The sequence below is a fragment of the Mastigoproctus giganteus genome, chromosome 3, assembly GCF_048544385.1.
Source record: "Mastigoproctus giganteus isolate SK-2022 chromosome 3, ASM4854438v1, whole genome shotgun sequence".
NCBI lineage: Eukaryota > Metazoa > Arthropoda > Arachnida > Uropygi > Thelyphonidae > Mastigoproctus > Mastigoproctus giganteus.
Genome location: NC_143577.1, coordinates 49,659,190 through 49,683,336, shown reverse-complemented (window position 1 = coordinate 49,683,336; position 24,147 = coordinate 49,659,190). Strand labels below are relative to the sequence as shown.

The 24,147-nt window shown below is 36.0% G+C and overlaps 1 protein-coding gene across 1 annotated transcript in view; it reads right to left on the bottom strand.

Annotated features, from left to right (window-relative positions):
* Nucleotides 1-24,147, bottom strand: part of LOC150087940 (transient receptor potential cation channel subfamily M member-like 2) — a 409,197-nt gene that overhangs the window by 2,525 nt on the left and 382,525 nt on the right. The window contains exons 30-31 of the mRNA XM_090369284.1: nucleotides 19,199-19,300; nucleotides 12,487-12,687 (exon numbers count right to left, since the gene is read on the bottom strand). Of these exons, the coding sequence (XP_090225410.1) occupies nucleotides 12,487-12,687; nucleotides 19,199-19,300 (303 nt within the window). The remainder of the gene's footprint in view (nucleotides 1-12,486; nucleotides 12,688-19,198; nucleotides 19,301-24,147) is intronic.

The window sequence follows — 24,147 nt, the reverse complement described above, 5'->3', positions numbered from 1 at the left end:
GCTGCTCCTGGCTACGGCGGTGCCTAACAATATAGTGTCCTCTGTTTCTAACATAAAGTACATGCCAAGGCTATATATAATTACATCAAAATATAGTATTGATATGTGGAGGGGGGTGAAATAAAGTATAATTAAAGCTAAAATAGAAGATATATAGCCAGCTGGCATGTAATTTAAGGTTGACATAAACCCGAAAATAATTATATTACCAATGAAACTAAAACCAAAAGCGAAAAAAGAAAATAAAAATAAATTAAAACTAGAACAAAGACCACTGTTGAGAATAGACAAAGGCTAATGGCAGAAATGTATATAAACCTATTTATATTATAGTGTTTAGCTAATTGAAGGCTAAATAGGTAGATAATTAGGATAGCTATAGACACTCCTGCCCTTGTATTACACTAATAGCCCAGAGTGTGTGTGTGTGTAAAAATTAGGGTTTAAGGAAAGAACAGTATTTGACTGAAGAATATAAAGTTGGAGCTCGGGTTATTCGGGAGCATGATTCCCGTCCATGTGCTAGTAACAGCCATGGACATATATTTAAGAGTGATAAGTAGCAGACAGTAGAAGCTAAAGAAAGTAACTATAGAACAACAACACAAAGAAAATAATGAACTGAATGTGAACTCACCTAATACAATGTGACCGGAACAATAGGACATGATTAAACTGAATAAGCCCGGTGTAAGGAAGAAAGTAAACAGATACACATGGTGTATGCTAGCAACCTCAGTGCCAAAAATGTGAAAAAATCACATTGAAAAGAAGTTATACATACAAAAATAGGGATAAAAAAATAGAATAGTAAATAAATAATAAGAATGTAAATCAAAAAGAAAAATAATAAATAGACACCCAGTAAATAAAGCTAGTGTTCATAGATACATGTTTTCCACTGTATAAAACATGTATTAACTAGGTTTCAATATGTACATATAAGCATACCCAAACAAAAGGGACAAGAATAGTAGTCAAGGAAACTGATGTGTTATTTGATTAAGACTAAGCTGATTTGCAAATAGTTTTTTTTATGGCTGATAGCACTGATGGCTTTATTAAACTGAAAGTGCAGGTAAGTTAAAGGAAATAGATTTTCAATCAATTTACAATAGAATTTTCTGAAGTTGTTAATCAGTAGATTATAGTTATTGCAAATAGTGGCAATTCTAAGACAATGCGAGAAGATAATGTTGGAATGGACATTTTTAGATATATCAGATTGCCAGTGGGTAAAATTAATAACACTGAAATTATTTATATATATTTGCATATATACATATAATATAAATGACATGATATAACTATTATTCACACCTCATCTCTATCATGTGGTTTGTAAGCTTTTAGAAATCTTATTAACCTCTGAAATTTTCTATACCATATGCCAATGTCTATTAATCCTTTTGCAAATGGGTTTCTGGACCATATACACACAACCTAAAGTGAATTTTTTTGAGGAATTTGAAATAAAACTGAGAATTTGAAATAAAAATTAATATTTAAAAGCAAGAAATGCTTTTAAATATTAATTTTTTTTTTATTTTGGTTTTAAAGCTGAACATTAGGGCAGTATTATTGCTAAAAATAAAATTTTCATAAAAAAATTTGAAAACAAAAATCATAAAAATATTAAAAAATAAAAGCAGTTAAAAAAAAATATATATCATTATTATTTTTTCTTTGCAGTATGTTTATTTATGTATCATCTGATTCAGTTTCATCTACCTTCTGGATCCAAATTCTAGAGAACGTTTTTTTCAATTGGCTTGCATAAGCCCACATTTTCTCAAATCCTGTAGAAGAGGAATGCACTCCTATGTATTTCCCCCCCCCCATTTAAAAATGAAGATTCTCTTGAGTAAGTTATGTTTTTAAAGGACATGTCAGTATGTTACGAGCTGCTAAATAATATCTTTAAAAGTGACACTAAGCTGCAAGGATGCCAATTCAGACAAAGAAAAAATTTCAAAATAATTTTCAGAAACTGTCATTCATGTAGATGGCGCAAGAAGCAAATTTCTGAGACATATTCTGAACAGAATGTCAGATTTAACAAACCCAGTTCTATGTATTCAAAAGCGATTTCTAATATTCTGATAAGGGAGCCCAGAGGTGGAGAATAGTTAAATGTCCCAACCATAACACATGATTATAGCACTTCGAGTTGCATGTGTTTCTTTTAATCTGGAGACTTGCCAAATAAATGAATTAACTTTTGTTGTTGAAAAATGCACCAAACCATTATATAACAAATATAAATACATATATCCAATAAAAATTTAATACACATTTAATTACAAACCATTTGTAATTAAATGTGCATTAAATTTTTACTGGATATACATATTTATATTTAAGCAATGGATCACAGTACTACAGGTCCATTTACTCTCATTATATAACAACTTAATAACATCATTTGCAAGTGCTCATGAAGGTAGAGTTTGTTTTGTTATTGGGAAATATTCAACATATTTATTACTTCAATAAACTTGCTCTATTAACTTAATAAATAATAATGCATGTCTATATGAGTATTAACAGACTCATATAGACATGCAATAAGTGTATATAAATAAATATTTATATCATCCTATAAAATTAATTAAACAGTTGCTAGCAAATTTTTATATAACATTTCATGCAAGATATTTACTCCATTACTTCTACACTGCATTCAGATCAAAGTATATTCCAAGAACTATTAGTAAAAAGGACTGTAAATAATTCACACAGTTTCCATCTACTGATGCACTATCTTCACATATTTTGCTCTACTCGTGTTGCATAATGTATGCCTTTAACATTGTTTTAATTAGCACATTTAAGAAAGAATGTCAAATTAATATGAATACATAGCTAGTTTTTTTTTTATAAAGTTGTTTACTTTGTGCTTCTTGGTAATCCACTATATTATGTGATCATCATCCATTTGTATTTATAATTATATTTAACATTGATCTCACACAATTGTTTTGTAATAACATTTTCCTACTGCATACTTCTAATGCTAATTTATAGAATTTACAATTGAGACTGATATTTTTGTTGGTGCTGCCTATCCAGAGAGATAGAAGGTCATAATTTTGGGGAGAGAGAGAGAGAGAGAGAGAGAGAGAGAGAGATATTTTAAATACTATGTACATGTTAATGGGTTAACATGTACATAGTGCTATGTATATAAAGTGCTTAGCATCATAATACACAGCCATTTCTGAATAAACAGAAAATTTTTAAGGTGGCATCGTTTTAGGTTATATCTCATATTGTGAATACCTTCACAACGAGTTGCCATGATATTGCACTACTTCGAATAAGTAACGCTTCACCTAAGGAGAAGACTAATGTTACTTATTCTCAGATAGGTACCACCACCCAGACAGCACCGTTTCAGGGCTATTTGGCTGTGTATTATGATGCTAAGCACTTTATATACATAGTCTAAATTTGTTCGCAGCTTGAGGCTCTAGCCCTAAATGCGCCTTAGTCTAAATACATCATACACCATCAGGCATCTCTCATATTGTGGAGTTATACTTCATAACTGTTTTTGCCATCATTGCATCACTTGGGTACCTACCCACTCACTGAAGAAGGGCCAAATAGCCCTGAAACAGTGCCGTCTAGTGGCTGTTTTGTGAATTATTTCGTTCATCAGTGTTCTTCTCGTTCTGAAGGTTGAAGAGAGTGTTCAATCACATCGAGAGGTTAGCGGCGGTCCTTTCAGCTGAGGTTTCCCCGTTGTGGGGAACCTCCTTTAGGAGGGTAGTAAGTGTTTGATTTTCTTTTGTTTTACGTTTCTTTGAAATTTATTTCTGCCAAGTTAGATATTTTCTTTTTTCGTTTTGCTGGTGTCAGGCAGGACACGGGATTTTTTCATTTTTCCTTAAGGAACCGAGATTAATTATGGCACAGTTCTTCTTTAGAGAAAGAACAGTGGAGTTTCAGACTACAGAGGTTTGTCCAATTAGAGAGGTAATGCAAGGAGTGACTCAGGTTGTTTCGGTTCACGAGATAAAAGGTTTAACTCCTTTACCGAGGCAGAAATATCAGTTGGTCTTGAAAACAATAGAGGCAAGAGAAAAGGTCTTGAAAGGGTTTTCTATTAGAAACGTAATGATCAAACCTGTGCAAATTGGTAACATACGCAAAGTGGTTACTATTGACAGATTTCCGGTGGAAATGTCTAATGGTCCTGTCGAGAGTTTTTTTAACAAGTTTGGTAAGGTGGTTAAGATTCATAGAAAAGAATATGAGGAATGGCCAGGCGTGGAAACAGGTACGGTGCAAATACATATGGACATGAAAACGCCCGTGCCAAACATCATCGATTTGATGGGTCATAGGTTATTAATAAATTACCCAGGAGTTCAAAAAGTTTGTTTGAGGTGTGGAGGTAAAGACCATTTGGGAGCAGAATGCCAAAAATCACGTTTATGGCACCGGTCATATTACGGCCAACTGCCTTAATAATTGTAAAAAATGCAGAGCTTCCACGCATAAATTTATTCAATGCCCGGAACGCACCTTTGCCGAAAGAGTTGCTGGTGGGGGAGGACAGCAGAAAGCAAGCGAGCCACCAAAAGATATGCCTAACGCTGAGAGCGCGGAAACTATAGTTGCGCAGAGGGGTGAGATGCAGATTAAAGAAATCACACCAACGTTTACAATAGCGTACGATATGTCGCCAACACAATCGGAACACGTAGAACCAACAGAGGATATGGAAGCGGAAAATACAGTATGAAATGTACATAAACGGGGGGAGAAGGAAGAAATAAGCGGTAAAACTAAAAGAGCAAAAGGGGGAACAGAGGAAATTCAAGAAGAGACCGAAATAAAACAAATAGAGGGGGAAGAGTTATCAATTTTGTCAGGCGGTAAGAAAGATTGCAAAACACTTTCGGGGTCTGATTCGGTTTCAGATGGCATACAAACGAGGGAATACGAAGGGATAGAATGGTTAAATGTAGTAGGAAACACAAAAGAGTACAGGGAATATAGGCGAAGCTTGGCGGAAATTGTTAAAACTCGAGGAGAACCGAATTTTCTTTGGAATGAAAACGAGGATGGTCAGGTAGTTAATATTCAGTTCACCTGGGGTGATTTCGTTATTTCTAATATTAAAAACAAAAATGTTGGAGATCTCACTGTGTTACTTACCAGTAACAAATTAAAGTTAAATGCTGAACATAGGAATATTTTAGCAGAAGTTTTAGTAAAGTTCTGCTCATAATGTCGGGAATAACATTTATGTCGTTAAACGTACAAGGTCTGAGAGCGGTTAACAAACAAATGATGATATGGCAAATTATGATGAACATGGGGGTGAAGATTTGGTTTCTACAAGTAACCCACTTCGCCAGCTTAACAGCCATCCAGCAGTTTCAAAACAGATACCGGTTGTTAGGATTTTGGAGTTTTGGGACAAATCGATCCACAGGGGTGGGAATAGTAGTGGTTCCTCCAATTTTAGGGACTGTACGACTGGCAGGTAGGGATACAGAAGGTCGGGTTGTGGCAGTGGATTGGAGTTATGGGGGGCGTACAATTAGACTAATCTGTGTCTATAGTCCAAATTCCACTTTAGAAAGGAAAATTCTGTTTCAGGGGCTGGGCAACTATATGAGGGGGGTGCAGTGGATTATAATGGCAGGGGACTGGAACTGCGTTCCTGACCCCATTATGGACAAAATTCTGGCGGGTAACCCGCATCATGGTACGGGGGGAGTTCGTGAATTAATCAAGGTTTGTACTAAATTAGACTTGGTAGACGTTTGGAGGGGAAAAAAATCCGGGGAAACGAGCGGCCACGAGAATAGCCAATAATATAGGAACTAGGATAGATCGCATGTATGCAACAAGTCAGTTGAAGGATAAAATAACAATGATACGGCATGTGAATTTTGCGGGAGGGCGACAAGTTTCAGATCACTTGGCAGTAATGTGGAAGGGAGATTTATTTACGAACGTTAGTCTGGGAAAAGGCTATTGGAAGCTCAACCCAGCAGTTCTGGAGAGAGAGGACTGGGACTTTACAACAGCTGTTAAACAGATAATAGAGCGAGGTGGTAATGAATGGGAAATGTGGGCGAAAATAAAAGAAAATGCTAAATCATTTTATTATTCCAAAATTAAGGAAAGAAACGAACGACGCAGAAATAGACTGAAAGATCTCTTTCAAGAAAAAAGAATTTACCAACGGTGCGGGGAAGAAAGGGCAACAGCGGAAGTACAAGCGATTATTGACGGTATAATATTGGCTGCAGAGAAAGAAAAAGCGCGGAAAATACAGCTGAAATTTAGGGAAGCTGATACTCCTTCAGCTGCGTTTTACCAAAGAAGACTAAGGCTAAATAATTTAGCCAAAACGGTTCAGGAAATTAAAGACGAGGACAACACACATTCAACAACGTCAACTATTATGAATAGTTTTGTAAATTATTATGAAAAAGAGTTTGCTTTGCAGAAAAAAGAGAGAGACCACTCCATTTGGGCGATTGGACAATTCACTCCCGAGCAAAAAGCATTACAGGACAGGGAAATAATTATGAGGGATCTAACTGTGGCTCTAAAATCATGTAAATTACGACGCGCGCCGGGACCGGATGGTTTGGGGGTAGAATTTTATAAGAAATTTTGTAACTTGTTAGCGCCTATTCTTTTGGCCGTCTTTAACAATTTTTTTCAGGAAGGGGTTGTACCCGAAGGCTTTTTAAATGCCTATACTACTTTCATTCCGAAGCATGGACAGGATTTAACGAAAATTGCTAACTGGCGACCTATAAAGTTGGCTAATTGTGACTATAAAATATTTGCAAAGCTTTTGATAACTAAGTTAAAACGCGACGTAACCCAGGTAGTTAGAAGCACACAGTGCTATGGTATACCGGGGAGGCGGATAGAATATAACCTTTGGCTATTGAAAGATATATTAGAATATCAGAAACGGAAAAGTTACAAGTTAACGTTAGTGGCAATCGACCTAGAAAAGGCTTTCGATAGAATCGACCACGACTACCTTTTCTCTATAATTAAAGATACGAACATAGGATCTCAGTTGTTTACAGTTCTCAGAAATTTATATACACGTAGTAACACACAACTTTTGATAAATGGAGAAATCTCGAAAAACATTAAAATTGAAAGGGGAGTTAAACAAGGATGTCCGCTTAGTCCTTTGTTATTTACGTTAGCACTAGAACCACTACTGGGAAGAATAGACAGAACTGAGGCCATTCGGGGGATACCGTTGCCACAGCCGGCAGAACAGTAAATGTATAGCATATGCGGATGATGTTACCGCCACCCTCACTACGAGTTATGCGGTGGAACAATTTATGTCACTCGTTACTTCTTTTGGTAAGAAGTCGGGGTTAAAAATAAACGAAGACAAAACTAGGATCAAATTGTTAGGGGAATGGGTACATCGCCCTTTACCACAACGAGAAGTGGAGTCAGATAAATCGATCCAAATATTGGGAGTTCCATTTAGAGAGAGTCCCATGCTACCTGTAGGAAGACTCACCACAAAAATACGGGAAAGTTTAAAAGAGTGGGAAGTGGGATAATTTTCCTTTGAGAACAAATCCATTATTGTTAAGACCATAATTCTTCCTATAATCTTATACACGGTGTTTATAACAGGAATCACAGCTAGGACAATGAGACGATTTTACGTTCCAACATTTCAGTTTCTATGGGGAGGAAAACGGCAAGAGATAGCGCAGAAATTTTTATTTTTACCGTGGGAAGAGGGGGGAAATAAGTATTCCAAAAATTAATTTGAGGTGTAGCTGTAAGAGAGTGCTGGATGTGGCTAACATGGTGCAATCTAACCATTTAGTAGCGGTACTGATATAATATTTTATGGGATTCAATACAGCCTTAATTAAAGGAGGCGCTTATTTAGGGCCTAAAGCAGAGACAATTCCTAAATATTACAAAAAAATTCGGGATATGTGCACACAGTTCAGAGAGAAAGATATAGATCCTTTTAAGGGTGGTTTAAAACATCTCTACTGGGCCCTGTTTAACTCGGAACATCCAGAAAAACCAAATTTAGGAAACCTTAATGCACAGTTGTTCTTTAAAAATCTAAAAATTGGCGGAAATTACCCATCACGTATTGATTTTTCGTGGAGGGTTGGTTATGGAAATATACCGGTGAACGATATCACGTATAGATTTAGTCAGACAGACAACAGATTATGCGAATTTTGTACCGAAAATGAAACAGTGTACCATTTATTTTATTACTGTCGATTCGCGCAGGAAGTTTGGAAGAGAATTTGTCGATTTTTAAGGATAAGACAGTTCACGTTGGAGGAGGTAATTTACTTGCAATTCGATCATCCCTTGGGCAAGAAAAAAATGTTCACCATATTTTTAATTACAGAGGCAAAATATCATGTGTGGAAGCTCCGAAAACGGAAGAGGTTTGGGACATTCAGGGGATCTCTTTGGGACTTGAAACAAACAATGTCTGCTTCCATGCAAAGGTTTTTACAATTGGAAAAATGGCGTTTAGGGTCAGATAAGTTTCTGAAAAGGTGGGGAGAGCCACCTCTTCTGTGCAGTTTGATTGGAGATGAGGTTCATCTAAAGTACTAGTTCTAGTTATTTGCAAAAAAAAAAAAAAAAAAAAAAAAAACAACAGCAGGGTTTTCTTTCGTCTATTACAAAATTCAGTTTTCTTGATAAAAAATCTAGATGTCTTAGGTTCTCATTAAAACCAGTTCCATGATATAGGTTTCAATTTTCTAACTCAAAATTTGTTTGGTTAAATAGATCTGGTCCAATGGATTTTTTTTCACATTTAATTCATAATAGCTGTGAAATGATCGTCCAAATTTAGATTTTTTATGATACAGATTTGAATTTTATAATTCATTTGTTTGGTTTAATAGATTTGGTCCAATGGGTTTTTTTTCACATTAAATTCACAAATAGCCCTGAAACGGTGCTGTCTGGGTGGTGGTACCTATCTGAGAATAAGTAACATTAGTCTTCTCCTTAGGTGAAGCGTTACTTATTCGAAGTAGTGCAATATCATGGCAACTCGTTGTGAAGGTATTCACAATATGAGATATAACCTAAAACGATGCCACCTTAAAAATTTTCTGTTTATTCAGAAATGGCTGTGTATTATGATGCTAAGCACTTTATATACATAGTCTAAATTTGTTCGCAGCTTGAGGCTCTAGCCCTAAATGCGCCTTAGTCATGTACATAGTGCTTAATCATTCTTTATATTAATGCTACTGTCAGCATGATAAGTTTTCCATTGTTAATTTCAAGAGTTTATAGGCTATTTATTGGTAGCCACTGGTAGTATAGATAAGTTGGCTGATGCATGAGCTGTTTGTCATATAAAAAGTGTACCATCTGTAAAATTTGCATGTTTAAAGTAATACTAACATTTACAGGCATGTCATTCATTATGAATACATGTTTATTATTTTGTTCAATGCAAGCCACAGGGAATTTAACATTCTCAATTCTATGAACTTTTTGGAGAACCCAATGGCCATAATGTTTAGCTCTGTTAGGAAAATTAATGTAAAAAAAAAACCTCTCATTTTACCATCTAAAGTAACAGGGTGCAGTTAGCTGTATAGAATTTGTGAACTTTCAAATGGTAAACTGTTCTACACAGGTGCCTTTTTTTTTTTTTTTTTTTTTTTTTTGTTAGTTGTTGGCACATCAGCTTCTGTGGCCATATTGCACCTCCCAAGGTTTTTGTATTTTCTACTTTGATCTAAGTAGAAAATACAAACCCGCAAATATTCGAACAAAATATTCGAACCCGCGACCTTTGGGTTGCCAGGCAGGCACTTTACCCACATGGCTAGCCTGGTCGGCCTACACAGGTGCATTGCTGATCCTCTTGTATTCTGTTTTTTATGTTTTAATATGATGTTTATTTCAGGATCAACATTGTGCCTAACTGCTTATTCCACAAATGTTTAATGCACATCTTTAGTCAACTCTTGTTGTGAGTCATTTTAAGAAGGAGCATGTCAATAAATACACTTCAGTGATTGATACAAGTGCACATGATTCGTTCCCATCTTTTTGGTCAGAACACCCTATGTTTTAATGTTAGCAAGCAATAGTTTGGATGAATACATAAAGAAATCATGCACTGGGTTACAAAACTGTAATTTGCAATTAAGTAATAAAGACTTATTTTTAAAACTAAATGAAAAGGCGAATAACAGTGCACTTACCTTGTATACTCAAAAATAATTCTGAACTATGTAAACAAAAACTAATTATATCAAAATAGTAATAACTAAACAAAACATTAGATAAAAATTATCTGAATAAAGTAAACCAGAAAGAATGAGGACAAAAGCAAGTTATAACCAACTGATTAAAAAGCGGCTAATCAGGAACCAATGAACTGAGATCAAATATGAATGATACGAGAGAGAGAGAGATCACAGTCCAAAAAACAATAAAATAAAAGAATATGGACTAAAAGCATGCATATTTTTCAAATTTACAAGCCACACCAAAGTTAAACCATTATTTTTTTATAATCATTCAAGGGGCTAACATTTCGTGAGTATGGGCTTGGCATACTCAGGGTCCTGAGCTGGATATCATCATTCTTCTCTTTCTTGGCGATTCTCTTTTACTTTACTTTACTGACTCACAGGGTAACTCGTAATTTTTTTTTTTGGCTGATGCAGCAAAAGCCTCAGGCTTCCTTGCGCCATATGGCTAATTATAATAATAATAAAAAAAAAGTCACTTCCTGAATGCTGAGATGAGGATATAAAACTGATGATTTAATTTTGAATATATATATATATATTAATTTCCTTTAATTTTATGTTAATAATTTCTGGGTAGATGAAAGTTTTATATTATATCAAAATACACAATTCTGGTGACGATTTCCCTTCTCTCTCTCTCTCTCTCTCTCTCTCTTTTTTTAATAAGAAAACTGGACCATAAACATTGTGACTGAGAGCACAAAAAAAAATTCACTTTAGAACTGTCAGGTATAAGCTCTACAAAGTGTACAGTTATCATTTTTCTAAATTCTAATATTTTGTTATTGTAAAATTTTTTTGTTTATTCAAATTAAAAGTGTACTGATTGTTCACTGAAACTTTTTTTTTTTTTTTTTTCATTGCTCCTTGGCCAAAATGTTGATGTAGAAATTGTGACGTTTCCTTCTGTCCTAGTCTCTGATGGCATGTGACATTTGCACAGTGCATGGTTACAGGCTCAATTGTTTTCTCAAAATTCCCCACATGGTAGGCTGGGGTACTGTGAGTTGATGACTGGCTTGATATGTTAATTCACTAGGAGTATGAACAAAAGCTACCCTCATGTTTTCTATCATTTCATAATTTACATGCCAATTTCCTTCAATTTTTTTGGAAATACAAAAAATTGTAAAAACAAAATTCCTATACTAGCCATGAATGAGATGTCTACTGGGAGGTTGTTTTCCATATTATATGCAAAACTTCACTGAACTTGCACTACAAATATTCAAAGATAAAAATGCACTGTACTTGTCCATTCCAACGAAAGATAACGTTTTGCCATTTACAATCACGTATGCCAAATACCACTGAAACTCATAACTATTAGCCACCAATAAAAACTTTTAGACAATGACTTTCATTCAATGCTTTGCTTGTTTCACAATACACAAAGTTATAAGCTTGCAAAAACAAAATAGTTAATTTTAAATTACCCTGTATTGTACTGAACACGAGAATAATATTCTGTGCTTATATGCATTTTCTTGAAATGCCAACAAAGAAATTATGATTTAGGATAATGGTCTAATTAATCTGACCAGAAATCTTGATTCATTAATAAGAATTAAGATTTCTGTGTTAGTTTTTTATTGATAAGGTGTAAGAACCTTTTTTTTTTTTTTTTTTTTTTTTTTATGAGAACCTCAAACACGAGAGGTATTAGAACATGCGTGGGTTGGAGGTTGAGAAAATGAAAGAAGATATTTCTTGACATTAGACTTCTGTAGACTGTAATTTTCAGGAAATACTCATACGTAAGAAGGAAGGTTATTCCAGAAAACAACAGTTTAATGAATAAACGAGGAAGATGAAAAGTTGGTTCTGTGAGTTTGAAGTTGGACAGTAAATGGATGTTGGCTGGTTGAAGCATATGTTCAGACTGTTTCAAAAGAGAGAGAGAGCAGGAATTATAGAAGCAAATTCAGAAGAACAGTGAACATGGAAGTATCTGTAGAAGAGGCATGCAGCAGAAACAGAACATCTATGAGACAGAGAGTGGAGAAACTCTGTTAGAGATGAGTCATTAATTAACCTAACTGCTCTCTTCTGAATGGAATCTGGATTATTGTAAAGAATGAGTCTCCACTGGAATAAAATGTTTTTTAATTCTTATTTTTAATTCTTAAATGGCCTTTTGTTTGGCATGTTTATGAAACTTAAAAAAAAAAAAAAATCTACAGTGGCTACTTACAATTAATTTATCTCCAATAATGTCTGGACAATTATAATGAACATGCCATAATTCTACTTCTCTCCAAGCTTGATCAGTATTCCAAGGATCATCCATATATCCCTGCAGTACTTTTTCTGATTTTACATCAATTTGTGGGGGACTTTCTCCATCTGCAGTTTCATCATCAGACTGTAGTGGCTGAACAGAGTCTCTGAAGAACTAAATAATAATAAAAAAAAAAAAAAAACAGCTTTTATTGTGGATTAAAGTCATTACATATAATGAAATAATAATGGGGCATCAGGGGGGAATTGACTTATGTCAGAAAACAGAGGAGACTGTCAGAAAACAGAGGAGACTGTTCTGTGATAAACAGGCACTCTTATTACTTAAAAATTATCACTGGTTCCTGTTATCTTTTTGTTTAAAATTAGTAGTGCAATTATTATTTGTGTTTATATAAGTAGGTATTAATATTCTTTACTGCAATTCTGTAGGAGCAATGTTTTTATTAACTTTATAATGAATGTGATGTTATAATTTAACTGTATAAAGTAATTTTATAGCAATTCTACACTACATTATGTACTACTGTCACATATTGTGAGAATAGTGTAATGCTCTCCTTAGTCTAGTGTGCTATTTTTAATTTAAACTAAATTTATGCCTCAGGCTAGAGCAGCAAATAAAAGGGCTAGGAGTAGTGGGACTGCTTTGGCTTTGAGGAGAATTACTGAAAGCAGTTCTTGTGAATCAGCGGTTTATAGTATGAGCAACTTGTGGCATGTTTGCAGAACCATCTGTAGCGGGATCTGATACAGCCAAAGGGGATACCTTTGCATATTTTTGATGCAAGATCGTGAGGAGATTAAGCAAATTCAGCATTCTGATGAGATAATTTGAGTATGAAAAATAGGGTTAGAATTAGTAGAGGCACACGATGCAAGAAAGAAAGCTTATACAGCATAAGCCAAAAAAAAAAATACTGATTCATTCATTCCAAATGTTTGTCTAGTTCTGCCTGGAATTTATTTAAGCTATCAACTTCCACAACAACAGATGGAAGTTTGTTCCAGCAATCAACTACCCACCGGCTAAAGGCAAACTTCCACACATCTATTCTACAATGAATATATGGGATCGAATGGCAACACGAGTAATTACAGACCAATTAGTTTAACTTCTGATCCGGGTAAAATAATTGAGTCACTGGTTAAAGATGCATTGCAGGATCATCTAGACAAGACTGCAGCAATAATTCAGACACAGCATGGGTTTGTTAAGGGAAAGTCTTGTCTGACAAATTTGATAGGATATTATGATGTGGTTACAAAGGAACTGGATGCAAAAAATAATTTTGATATCATATATTTGGATTTCAGGAAAGCTTTTGACACTGTTGCGCATGGAAGACTATTGTACTAATTGAAGCAGAATGGTATTAAGGGTAAGTTGCTACAATGGATAAAAGGATGGTTGAGTGGGAGAAGACAGAGGGAGGTAATTAATGGGTGATGCTCTTCGTGAACTAATGTTATTAGTGGAGTCCCACAGGGTTCGGTATTGGGTCCTCTGTTGTTTTGTATATTTATCAATGATATTGATGAAGGTATATCAGGCTTAGTGTCGAAGTTTGCAGATGATACAAAGGTTGGCAGGGTTGTTAATGACAGTAATGGCAGTGTGCTACTGCAACAGGATCTAGATAATTTGGGCAGATGGGCTAAGAAGTGGCAACTGAATGGCAAATGCAAAGTAATGCATATGGGTAGAAGTAACCCCAGAGAAACGTACCAACTGTGTGGTACTACACTTAAGGTGGTAGAAAATGAAAAAGACCTGGGAGTAATTGTGCAGTCAGATAAGAAGTTTTCTGAGCAATGCAGACAGGCTGGTAGGGCAGGTCAAGGGGTTTTGTTAATGATATACAGGAATTTTGCTAGCAGGGAAAGGGAGGTGATTGTCCCTCTGTATAAGGCAATGGTCAGGTCGCGCCTTGAGTATGCTTTAGCTCCATCCGTTGTTATTGATACGAGCTTAAATAGTGGTAATTTAATATTTTCAATAAATATTTTTGAATGCGTTAAATATATCAAGACCTCTAGTTCTTTCTTTTAATGAAACCATACCCAGAAATTCTTCTCTAGTGACTAAATCATCGAAAACCATACAAATAACAAAGAGCAATTGAACTATATCACTGACGTTTTTAGATTCATCCAGTTGTAAAGAAAAGGACACACAATTAGTAATATGAGCACGCAATTGTTTGCTCACATTTTTACTAATTTTTTCGATGAGTTAGATCACAGTATTTCAAGGTAATTGCAGATCTCGAAGGGCACTCTTAATTCCAATTTTGTTCTTAAAATTTTAAAAAAGAGAATCTGTTATTTCTAAAAATGCATCTTTGATGAAATGACCATCAGGAAATGGTTTGCATTTTTTTTTGCAAGAAATGACTCACTTTAAATGATGCTACAGTTACTGCTTTAGACTGTGAATTAGGTGTCATAAAGAAATTTTGTGCGAATAATCTGGATTTAAGTTCTTTTAATTTATTTTTTCTAAGGTCACTATTAGGGTGGAAAATCTAATTGGTATTTACCATGGAGTGCTTTGAAGTGCCTTTCTAAATTTCCTTTTTTGGGTATAGCCACAGAAGCATTGCAAATCAAATAACAGCATTTTTCGTTTATCATTACAAAGAAGTATTCTAGTTTCCACTTGATTAAAATGATATTTTACTCTTTTTCGTAGTATTAATTTTAAATCAAAGGGTATCAAATTAACGTATCACTGTCCAGTTATTAATATTAACTGGACAGTGCTGCTGTTCATGGACTAATGTTATTAGCGGAGTCCCACAGGGTTCGGTGTTGGGCCCACTGTTGTTTTGTATATTTATCAATGATATTGATGAAGGTATATCAGGTTTAGTGTCGAAGTTTGCAAATGATACAAAGGTTAGCAGGGTTGTTAATGACAGTAATGGCAGTGTGCTACTGCAACAGGATCTAGAAAATTTGGGCAGATGGGCTGAGACGTGGCAACTGAAGTTTAACCTTGACAAATGCAAAGTACTGCATATGGGTAGAAGTAATCCCAGAGAAATGTACCAACTGTGTGGTACTACACTTAAGGTGGTAGAAAATAAAAAAGACCTGGGAGTAATTGTGCAGTCAGATATGAAGTTTTCTGAGCAATGCAGACAGGCTGCCAGGGCAGGTCATGGGGTTTTGTTAATGATATATAGGAATTTTGCTAGCAGGGAAAGGGAGGTGATTGTCCCTCTGTATAAGGCAATGGTCAGGTCACACCTCGAGTACTGCTTACAGGTCTGGAGGCCTCATTTTAGGAAGGATGTAGATTTGCTTGAGCATGTACAGAGAAGGGCAACAAGATTGGTGAGGGGAATGAAGGGATCCTCTTACCAAGAGAGGCTTAAGTTCGGCAAATTGCAGCAGCTGGAGACTAGGCACCTGTGAGGTGATCTGATTGAGCTGTATAAGGTCTTGAATGGGTTGAGCACACTGAATTCTGATGGGATTCTTCCACTTGTTCAGATTACAAACCTAAGGGGGCATAAATTGAAATTGAGGAAAGACAGATGTAGAATAGATGTGTGGAAATTTGCCTTTAGTCAGTGGGTAGTTAATTGCTGGAACAAACTTCCATCTATCATTGTGGAAGTTGATAAGTTAAATAAATTAAGGAGGAACTGGACAAACATTTAGAGGAAATTGTTCTGTAAATTTTTTTTTTTTGACTGATGCTGCATAAGCTCATAACTTGCTTTCTTGCATCACATGCCACCACTACTACTACTTAAGTAAGCTAAATAAGAATTCAACACATATGCTATGCTCTCCTCAACGTAACTGCGTGAATTTTTACTAGACAAGCCTAGTGGCTGCGTGGCAACAAGAGTGTTAATGTGGTTCAATGGATTTGTAATAAGTGTATGCAGTGGAGCACATAACAATAATAACATTTAGATTTTGACTAATCTATTTTTTATATATATTTAAAATTCGTTGTGATCGACCGAAATTAAAGCCGCAATCAACTTCTTGGTCACCCCTGGTATAGAGCAATGTTGAGAAAAAGTTGTAAGTTATGATTAAATTTGAAATTATCTGGAATTTTTTTCAGACATGATAGGAGGGAGAACGATGAGAGCCTTGTCAATCAGTTCAGTAATGGACAAGCTGTGCAAGGCTTATGGGATAGAATTTTTCTCTCTAAGCTGAATGATATCCAGCTTAGGACCCTGGGTTTGCCAAGCCCATACTCACCAGATGTCAGCCCCTGGGGTGCAGCAGTCTGGAAAGCAAAGTGTCAGAGATTTCAAGATCTGCTAGGGCCATTCTTGGATCAAGTAAATACATGGACTGTGTTAGGATTACTAAGAGAAAAACAGTTATATGTATACTTGCATGTACAGTAATGTTAGAAGCATAGTAAATGAAGTTTATGAATTTTAAATACTGATTGAATCATCGAATGCAGACATTATAGGTATGTCAGAGGCATGGTGTCACTCAGATAAGTGATTCAGAATTTGAATTCAGGGGATACAATGTGTACAGAAAGGATAGACAGGACAGGAGAGACGGAAGAGTTATGCTCTAAGAAATGAGATAACATCAAAGGCAGTATATCCAGTGGACATGGATAGACACTGCTATGTTGAGTCAGTTTGGGAAAACATAAATGAGAGTAGGAGTGTGTTATAGGCTTAATGATTGTGATGAGTATAATGAACAACTGTACAGATATAAAGAATGGGCCAGTAAATCAGAATGTCTTATAATGAGGGACTTTAACTTTCCAGATACTGATTGCACCCTGTGGGTTGGTCGCTCACACAGTCACAAGACTTCTGTGAATTTATTGGATGACTGTTTCCTAACAATAGCATGTTAGAGAGGCAACAAGAGAAACCAATATTCTTTATCCAATTATCAGCATTGACCCTTATGGATTAAAAATGTGCAGATAAAACACCCCCTAGGGGGCAGTAATCACTGTGTATTGATGTGGGATTTAATTAAAGATGTAACTACTGTTAAGGGCAAAGGGAAGACTTTTGCTTTTGTAAAGGTGACTACAACGGTCTCAGACGGTTTTTAAATTCTATGCAGTGGGACAGCAAATTCTAAATGGGAAGCATCAGGGATGCAATTGAAGAAGCTACCAGTCTTTTTATAACAATTAAGAGATCGTTCAAGGTTTTAGCCTTAAATGGATGTCAGATGTACTGATGAGACTTGTAGCAGAAAACGACAATGTATGGGATGCATATAAATTATCAGGTGATACAGAAGAAGATATAAACAATAGTCTGTAATGAAGTCACACAGCAGGTTAGGCAAACCAAGGCAGATTACGAGAAGTCTCTCGCAAAGAATGCAAAGATAAGCAGCAAAGACTTCTTTATTTATGTAAACACTAAAAGGAAAGAGGTGAATCACATCGGTCCACCAAATACAAATGGTTTAACTGTTGATGATCCTGCTCAGGTTGCCGACAAACTGAATAGGTATTTTGCATCTACATCCATACATTAAATGTGCGAATGATTTTGTTATAACTGAGAGGAAAGTGAAGCAGACCATTCAATTCAGCCTTTGAATTTCATTGTGGATGTATTTCGAATAATCTGTACTAAAATGCATATAAAGTCTCATATCACTGGTTGGGGAATAGAATCAACTTTGAAATCATTACACTTTGAATAATTTAATACTGAATTGACAAAGATATATTATAATACTTTTTTTGGCCTTTGCCGTTTAAAGAGAAAAATGTAAAATCATCAAAAAAAAAAAAAAAAAAAAATTAGAACTGGTTGTCTTTCATGGGTGAATTGAGTTTCATTTTGGAACCTGAATTTTTAGAAGTCCTTATTTGGCACAAATATGTAACCTCCAGAAATCCAGCCTGTGCAAGAGTAGCATTAGTTTTGTGGGCTAGACTAATGTTCTGGGAAAAGGTGGGGGTATTAACACCAATTGCCATATGGATCTTTATCGTGACATGGAGCACTGGCAGGTCTGATGTGCAAAGAACAGATCCTGAGATCAGCAGTCCTTCCATATACCACTGCAACTGGAGACAGATTTGTTTTCATAGATGCCAATGCTCTACTCATAGGGCACAAGATGCACCCAGTACCTTCTTTATTCAGCATGTTGTGCTCTACTCAAAAGACATAATATGCTGAATGGGGAAAGTACTGACTATGTGGACTGGCCATCTTCCTCAACTGACCTTAGCCCAACTGAGCATGTAAGGCAAGTACTGCAGAGGCCACTACTGCTTCACAAGCACTTCCTGATGTTCTTGCATCTGGAGCATACCCTCAAATACCACATATCACATTAGGACCTTAAGACCACATACCACTTAAGGAATCCACCTTCATAACTGAGTTACTACTGATTACACAATTTAAGTTCATCTCCTCTTAATTTACCAAAGTTTTTAGTTTTTTTAAACTAAAGGGTTTTCTGAGGTAAAAATAGGTAATAAAATAATAAATATTTTATTACCTATTTTTACCTCAGAAAACCCTAAAATTAGTCAAATACAATATTAAAGGAACAGCAACATCCATTGCAGAATGATAGTTACCTCAAAATAAACCCCTAAATGTTTTCAGTAAAGTATTAATTTAGATTTACTTTTTTTTTTTCTTATGAACTGAATATGAAAAGACCTTTACCTGAAGCATATCATCTTCATTTTTCCAAGGCATAGTACTTCCCTCTTGTGATTTAAATAGTCCTTGGATTACTTCATATTTGTGCTCCCCTGGAGTAAATCCCTGAAAAGGAAATTTCTAATAATGAAATCTGTTTATTGTAAAACAATTAGAGAAAGTTTCAACCTTACTGTTTGGCTTGTGAAAATTATCATCAATTGGTTGTTTATTTTTCTTTGTTAGAATCCTGTGTTTATTGCCCTTCTTTTGAGTGAATGAACGGAATGCACCCCTCTTTTAATCATTCACTCAAAAAAGAACAGTATTTACTCAAAATGCAGTGTGATGTATTGATTTTTTTTTAACTTTCATTGGATATTTATTATCTTAAGATTTTTTCCTTATTCCCAAATTTGTAATATGGTTTTACATTTGCTTTTATATTTTAGTTCCTTTTATTTTTCTTAAAATTCTCATTTCATCGATTCCTTTATTTCCCTTACCCAGCTCTTAGCTCCATAGATAAAATAGGCTTAAAAACTGTATTATAAGCAGCCAATTTTTTCTTTTTATTTTTTTTTTATTCACCAAATAAATTTATTTAATTGGGTTCATAAACATCCTGTTTTCCTTATTCTATTGTTTATTTCTCATGTCTAATCTACTGTCTTCATTTGAGATGAACGGAAGTGTAACAAACAGATAACCACATGAGAGTGACATCATATTTTAGAGGTCTTCCCCCATGATTTATGAGCTTTAAAGATAACAAACACAGTAATAGAGTAATTATTAGTAGTATCAGTATTAGTAGTGGCAGATGATGCAAGAAAGCAAAAAAAACAAAACAAAACAAAACAAAAAAACATTTCCCATTTCACCTATACATCCCCACCAATTGTCTCTCTAGTTCTTCCTTGAATTTATTCAAGCTATCCACTTCCAAAACATCAGACAGAAGGTTGTTTCAGCAATCAACCACTCCGCTAAAGGCGAACTTCAGCACACCTATTCTGAAACTATCCTTCCTCAATTTTAATTTATGCCCCTTGTGCATAGTCTAAGCAAGAAAAAGAATCCCATCAGCATTGAACTTGCTCAATACATTCAAAGCCTTAAACACCACAATCAGAAGATCACCTTATAGGTGCCTAGTCTCCAGATGCTGCAATTTGCAGCACTGGAAAAGGAAAAATGAGAGTAGGTGGTGTTATGGGCCAGATGAATCTCATGAGTATAATGAGCAATTGTGCAGAGAAATAGAGTGGGTCAGTAAATCAAAATCCTTATAATGGGGGATTTTAACTTTCCAGATATTGACTAGAACTTGTCAGTTTGTCACTCGCACACTAGCAAGACTTTTGTGGATTTATTGGATGTTTGTTATTTAGTTTTAGGAGCATTAGCAACTAAGGCCATATTGCTCCGGGGATATGCGGTGGCCATTCCCTGACCTTTCCGCATCCTCCGTATTTGGTGGTCATGGGCTCGAACCTCGGTCTAATCAAGAAGTGTGCTACACATTGTTGCTCCTGCCCACCTGGCTACGGAGGCGCCTTTTATTGGATGACTGTTTTCTACAGCAACACGAGAGGCAACCAGAGAGAGTAATACTCTTGATCTGATTGTCAGCAGTGATTATTCATGCATTAAGAATTTGCAGATAAAGGAACCACTGGGTGACAGTGATCACAATGTACTGATGTGCGAATTACTTAAAGATGTAACTACCATCAAGGCTAAAGGGAAGGGCTTTTGCTTTCATAAAGGTGACTACAGGGGTCTCAGACAATTTTTAAATTCTGAACAGTGGGATCAACTGATGATGTTACCAATGTTAAATTCAAAATGGGAAGCCTTCAGGGACTTAATTTTGGAGGCTACTAGGCTTTTCATTCCAATTAAGAAATACTGTTCAAGGTTTAGGCCTAAATGGATGTCAGATGAACTAATGAGGCTCATGGCAGAGAAGAAAAATGTATGGGATACATATAAAGTATCAGGTGACATAGAAGCCTATGGCAAATATAAACTAGTCTGTAATAAAGTCACAAAGGAGGTTAGGCAGGCGAAGGCAGATTACGAGAAATCCTTAGTAAAGGATGCAAAGAAAAACAGCAAAGAGTTCTTTACTTAGGTAAACTCTAGAAGGCAAGGGATAAATGAGATTGGACCACTTAACATAGATGGGTTGACTATTGTTCATGTTCAGGTAGCTGACAAACTGAATGAGTATTTTGCATCTACATTTTTGCATTTTTTAACCATAAAAATGGCACCCTCCAAATTTGGTGCCCAGGGAAAGTGACCCACCTGCCTCACCCTAGTTATATCCCAGTGTATATTGTGGATAATGAGTGTTGAATTGTTGGTGTGTGTGTGTGTGTGTGTTGTTGAATAAGGGTGAGATTAAGCATAAGATCAACAGGTTGGATTTGTTTCTCACTGTGTTCCTGGTTCTAGTATGGCAGGAGACATATTTTGACAAATCAAAGACACTATAGGCATATATTTAGTTAGTTTTAGAACTTGGACTGCAATTATATTTGTGGTTTGACCTCAGACTGTAGTTTAGTTTAAGTAATGATAAGTTAAAACTTATTCTTGGGCATTGCTAACTTAGCAGCTTCAGTGTAATTGTATATAGTAATGTATAAAATTAATTATTGATTTTGTATTGTCCACTAGTACTATCTCTATCTCTCTACTTCTATTTTCTTCTTTTCGAGGATGCCACTTCCTTTCGTTCCCTTGCTTTCTATCCACTTTCCTACCTTACCGTTTCCCATACTATTCCTTCTATTTTCCTGTTTTCCTTTCTTTGAAAATCCCTCCCAGGCTTGCCTGATAGCCTCAGTAAGCATCTCAGGTAGAATGTGGACCCCAGTGTGCCTCCTCGTAGCCAAGGTTAGGAGTCGGAGGAGGAAAGGGGACCTGGTGTCTCCTGCGCCCTGGCTGCGAAGTCGCTAGGTGCAGATGGTCAACACACTTGTTGGCCTTGGTCTTATGCATTTTCAGATGCTACAGCAGCTTATAGGGGAAACCTGGAGACCACAATTAAACAAACACATCTAAATTGAGAGTAGGAGTGAGCTATAGGCCTAATTACTCTGATGAGTATAATAAGAAACTGTACAGGGAAATAGAGTGGGCCAGTAAATCAGAGAGTCTTATAATGAGAGATTTTAATTTCCCAGATATTGACTGAAATTTGTGGGTTGGTCACTCACACACTAGCAAGGCTTTTGTGGATTTATTGGATGATTGTTTTCTACATCAGCATGTTTCTGGAGGCAACTAGTGGGAGTAATACTCTTGAGTTGATTATCAGTAGTGATTCTTCATGCATTAAGAATCTGCAGAGAAAGGAACCACTAGATGGCAGTGATCACAGTGTGCTGAAGTGGGATTTACTCAAAGAGGTAACTACCATCAGGGGTAAAGGGAAGGGTTATTGCTTTTGTAAAGGCAACTACGATGGTCTGAGACAGTATTTAAATTCTATACAGTGGGACCAACTGATGATGTTACCAACAGCAAATTCAAAATGGGAAGCATTCAAAGAACTTATCTTGGAAGCTACTAGGCTTTACATACCAACTAAGAAATATTGTTCAAGGTTTAGGCCTAAATGGATGTCAGATGAACTAATGAGACACATGGCAGAGAATAAAAATGCATGGGATACATATAAAATAACACGTGACACAGAAGCCTATGATAGATATAAGCAGGTCTGTAACGAATTCACAAAAGAGGTTAGGCAGGCAAAGACAGATTATGAGAAATCTTTGGCAAAGGATGCAAAGAAAAACAGCAAAGAGTTCTTTACTTATGTAAACTCTAGAAGGAAGGGGATGAATCAGATTAGTCCACTTGATATCGATAGTTCAACTGTTGATGATCCTGCTCAGGTAGCTAACAAACTAAATGAATATTTTGCATCGACATTCACACATGAGGAGTTATTCAGCGAGGGGAATGCCAGAGGTGTATTCAACTCTGGCAGTAAGCTAGATAATCTTGTAATAACTGAGAGTAAAGTGGAGGAGAAATTGTTGAAGATGAAAGGCACCTGGGGTGGATGGGATCTATCCAGTTATATTAAAGGAGGCAGCAAAGGAAGTAAGCAAACCCTTAGCCATAATTATGAGAGCTTCCTTGGACCTCAGGGGAGGTACCCATAGACTGGAGATGTGCAAATGTGACTCCAATTCACAAAGGAGGATCAAAGGCTGACACAAGTAATTATAGACCTGTGAGTTTAACTTCTGTTCCAGGAAAATTAATGGAGGCACTGGTTAAAGAAGCACTGCAGGATCATCTGGACAAGACTTCAGTTATAGCTCGGACACAGCATGGTTTTGTTAAGGGGAAGTCTTGCCTGACCAATTTGATTGAATACTATGATGCAGTCACAAAAGAGCTGGATGCAGGGAATAACTTTGATATTATATACTTGGATCTTAGAAAGGCTTTTGATACTGTTACACATGGAAGACTGCTGCACAAATTGGAGCAGTGTGGCATTGGAGGCAAATTGCTACTATGGATAAAGGGGTGGTTGAGGGGGGAGAAGACAGAGAGTGGTAATCAATGGACACTGCTCATCGTGGACTAATGTTATTAGTGGAGTCCCTCAGGGTTCAGTGTTGGGTCCATTACTGTTTTCTGTATTTATAAATAATATTGATGATGGTATATCAAGCTTAATGTCCAAGTTTGCAGACAATACAAAGGGTGCCAGGGTTGTTAAGGACACTACTGATGCTATGCTGCTGCAACAGGATCTGGAAAGGTTGAGCAGATGGGCTGAGAGGTGGCAAATGAAGTTTAACATTGAAAAATGTAAAGTACTACATATGGGAGACAGCAATCCCAGAGCAACATATCAACTCTGTGGTACTACACTGACAGTGGTAGAGAATGAAAAGGACCTGGGGGTAATTGTGCAGGCAGATATGAAGTTC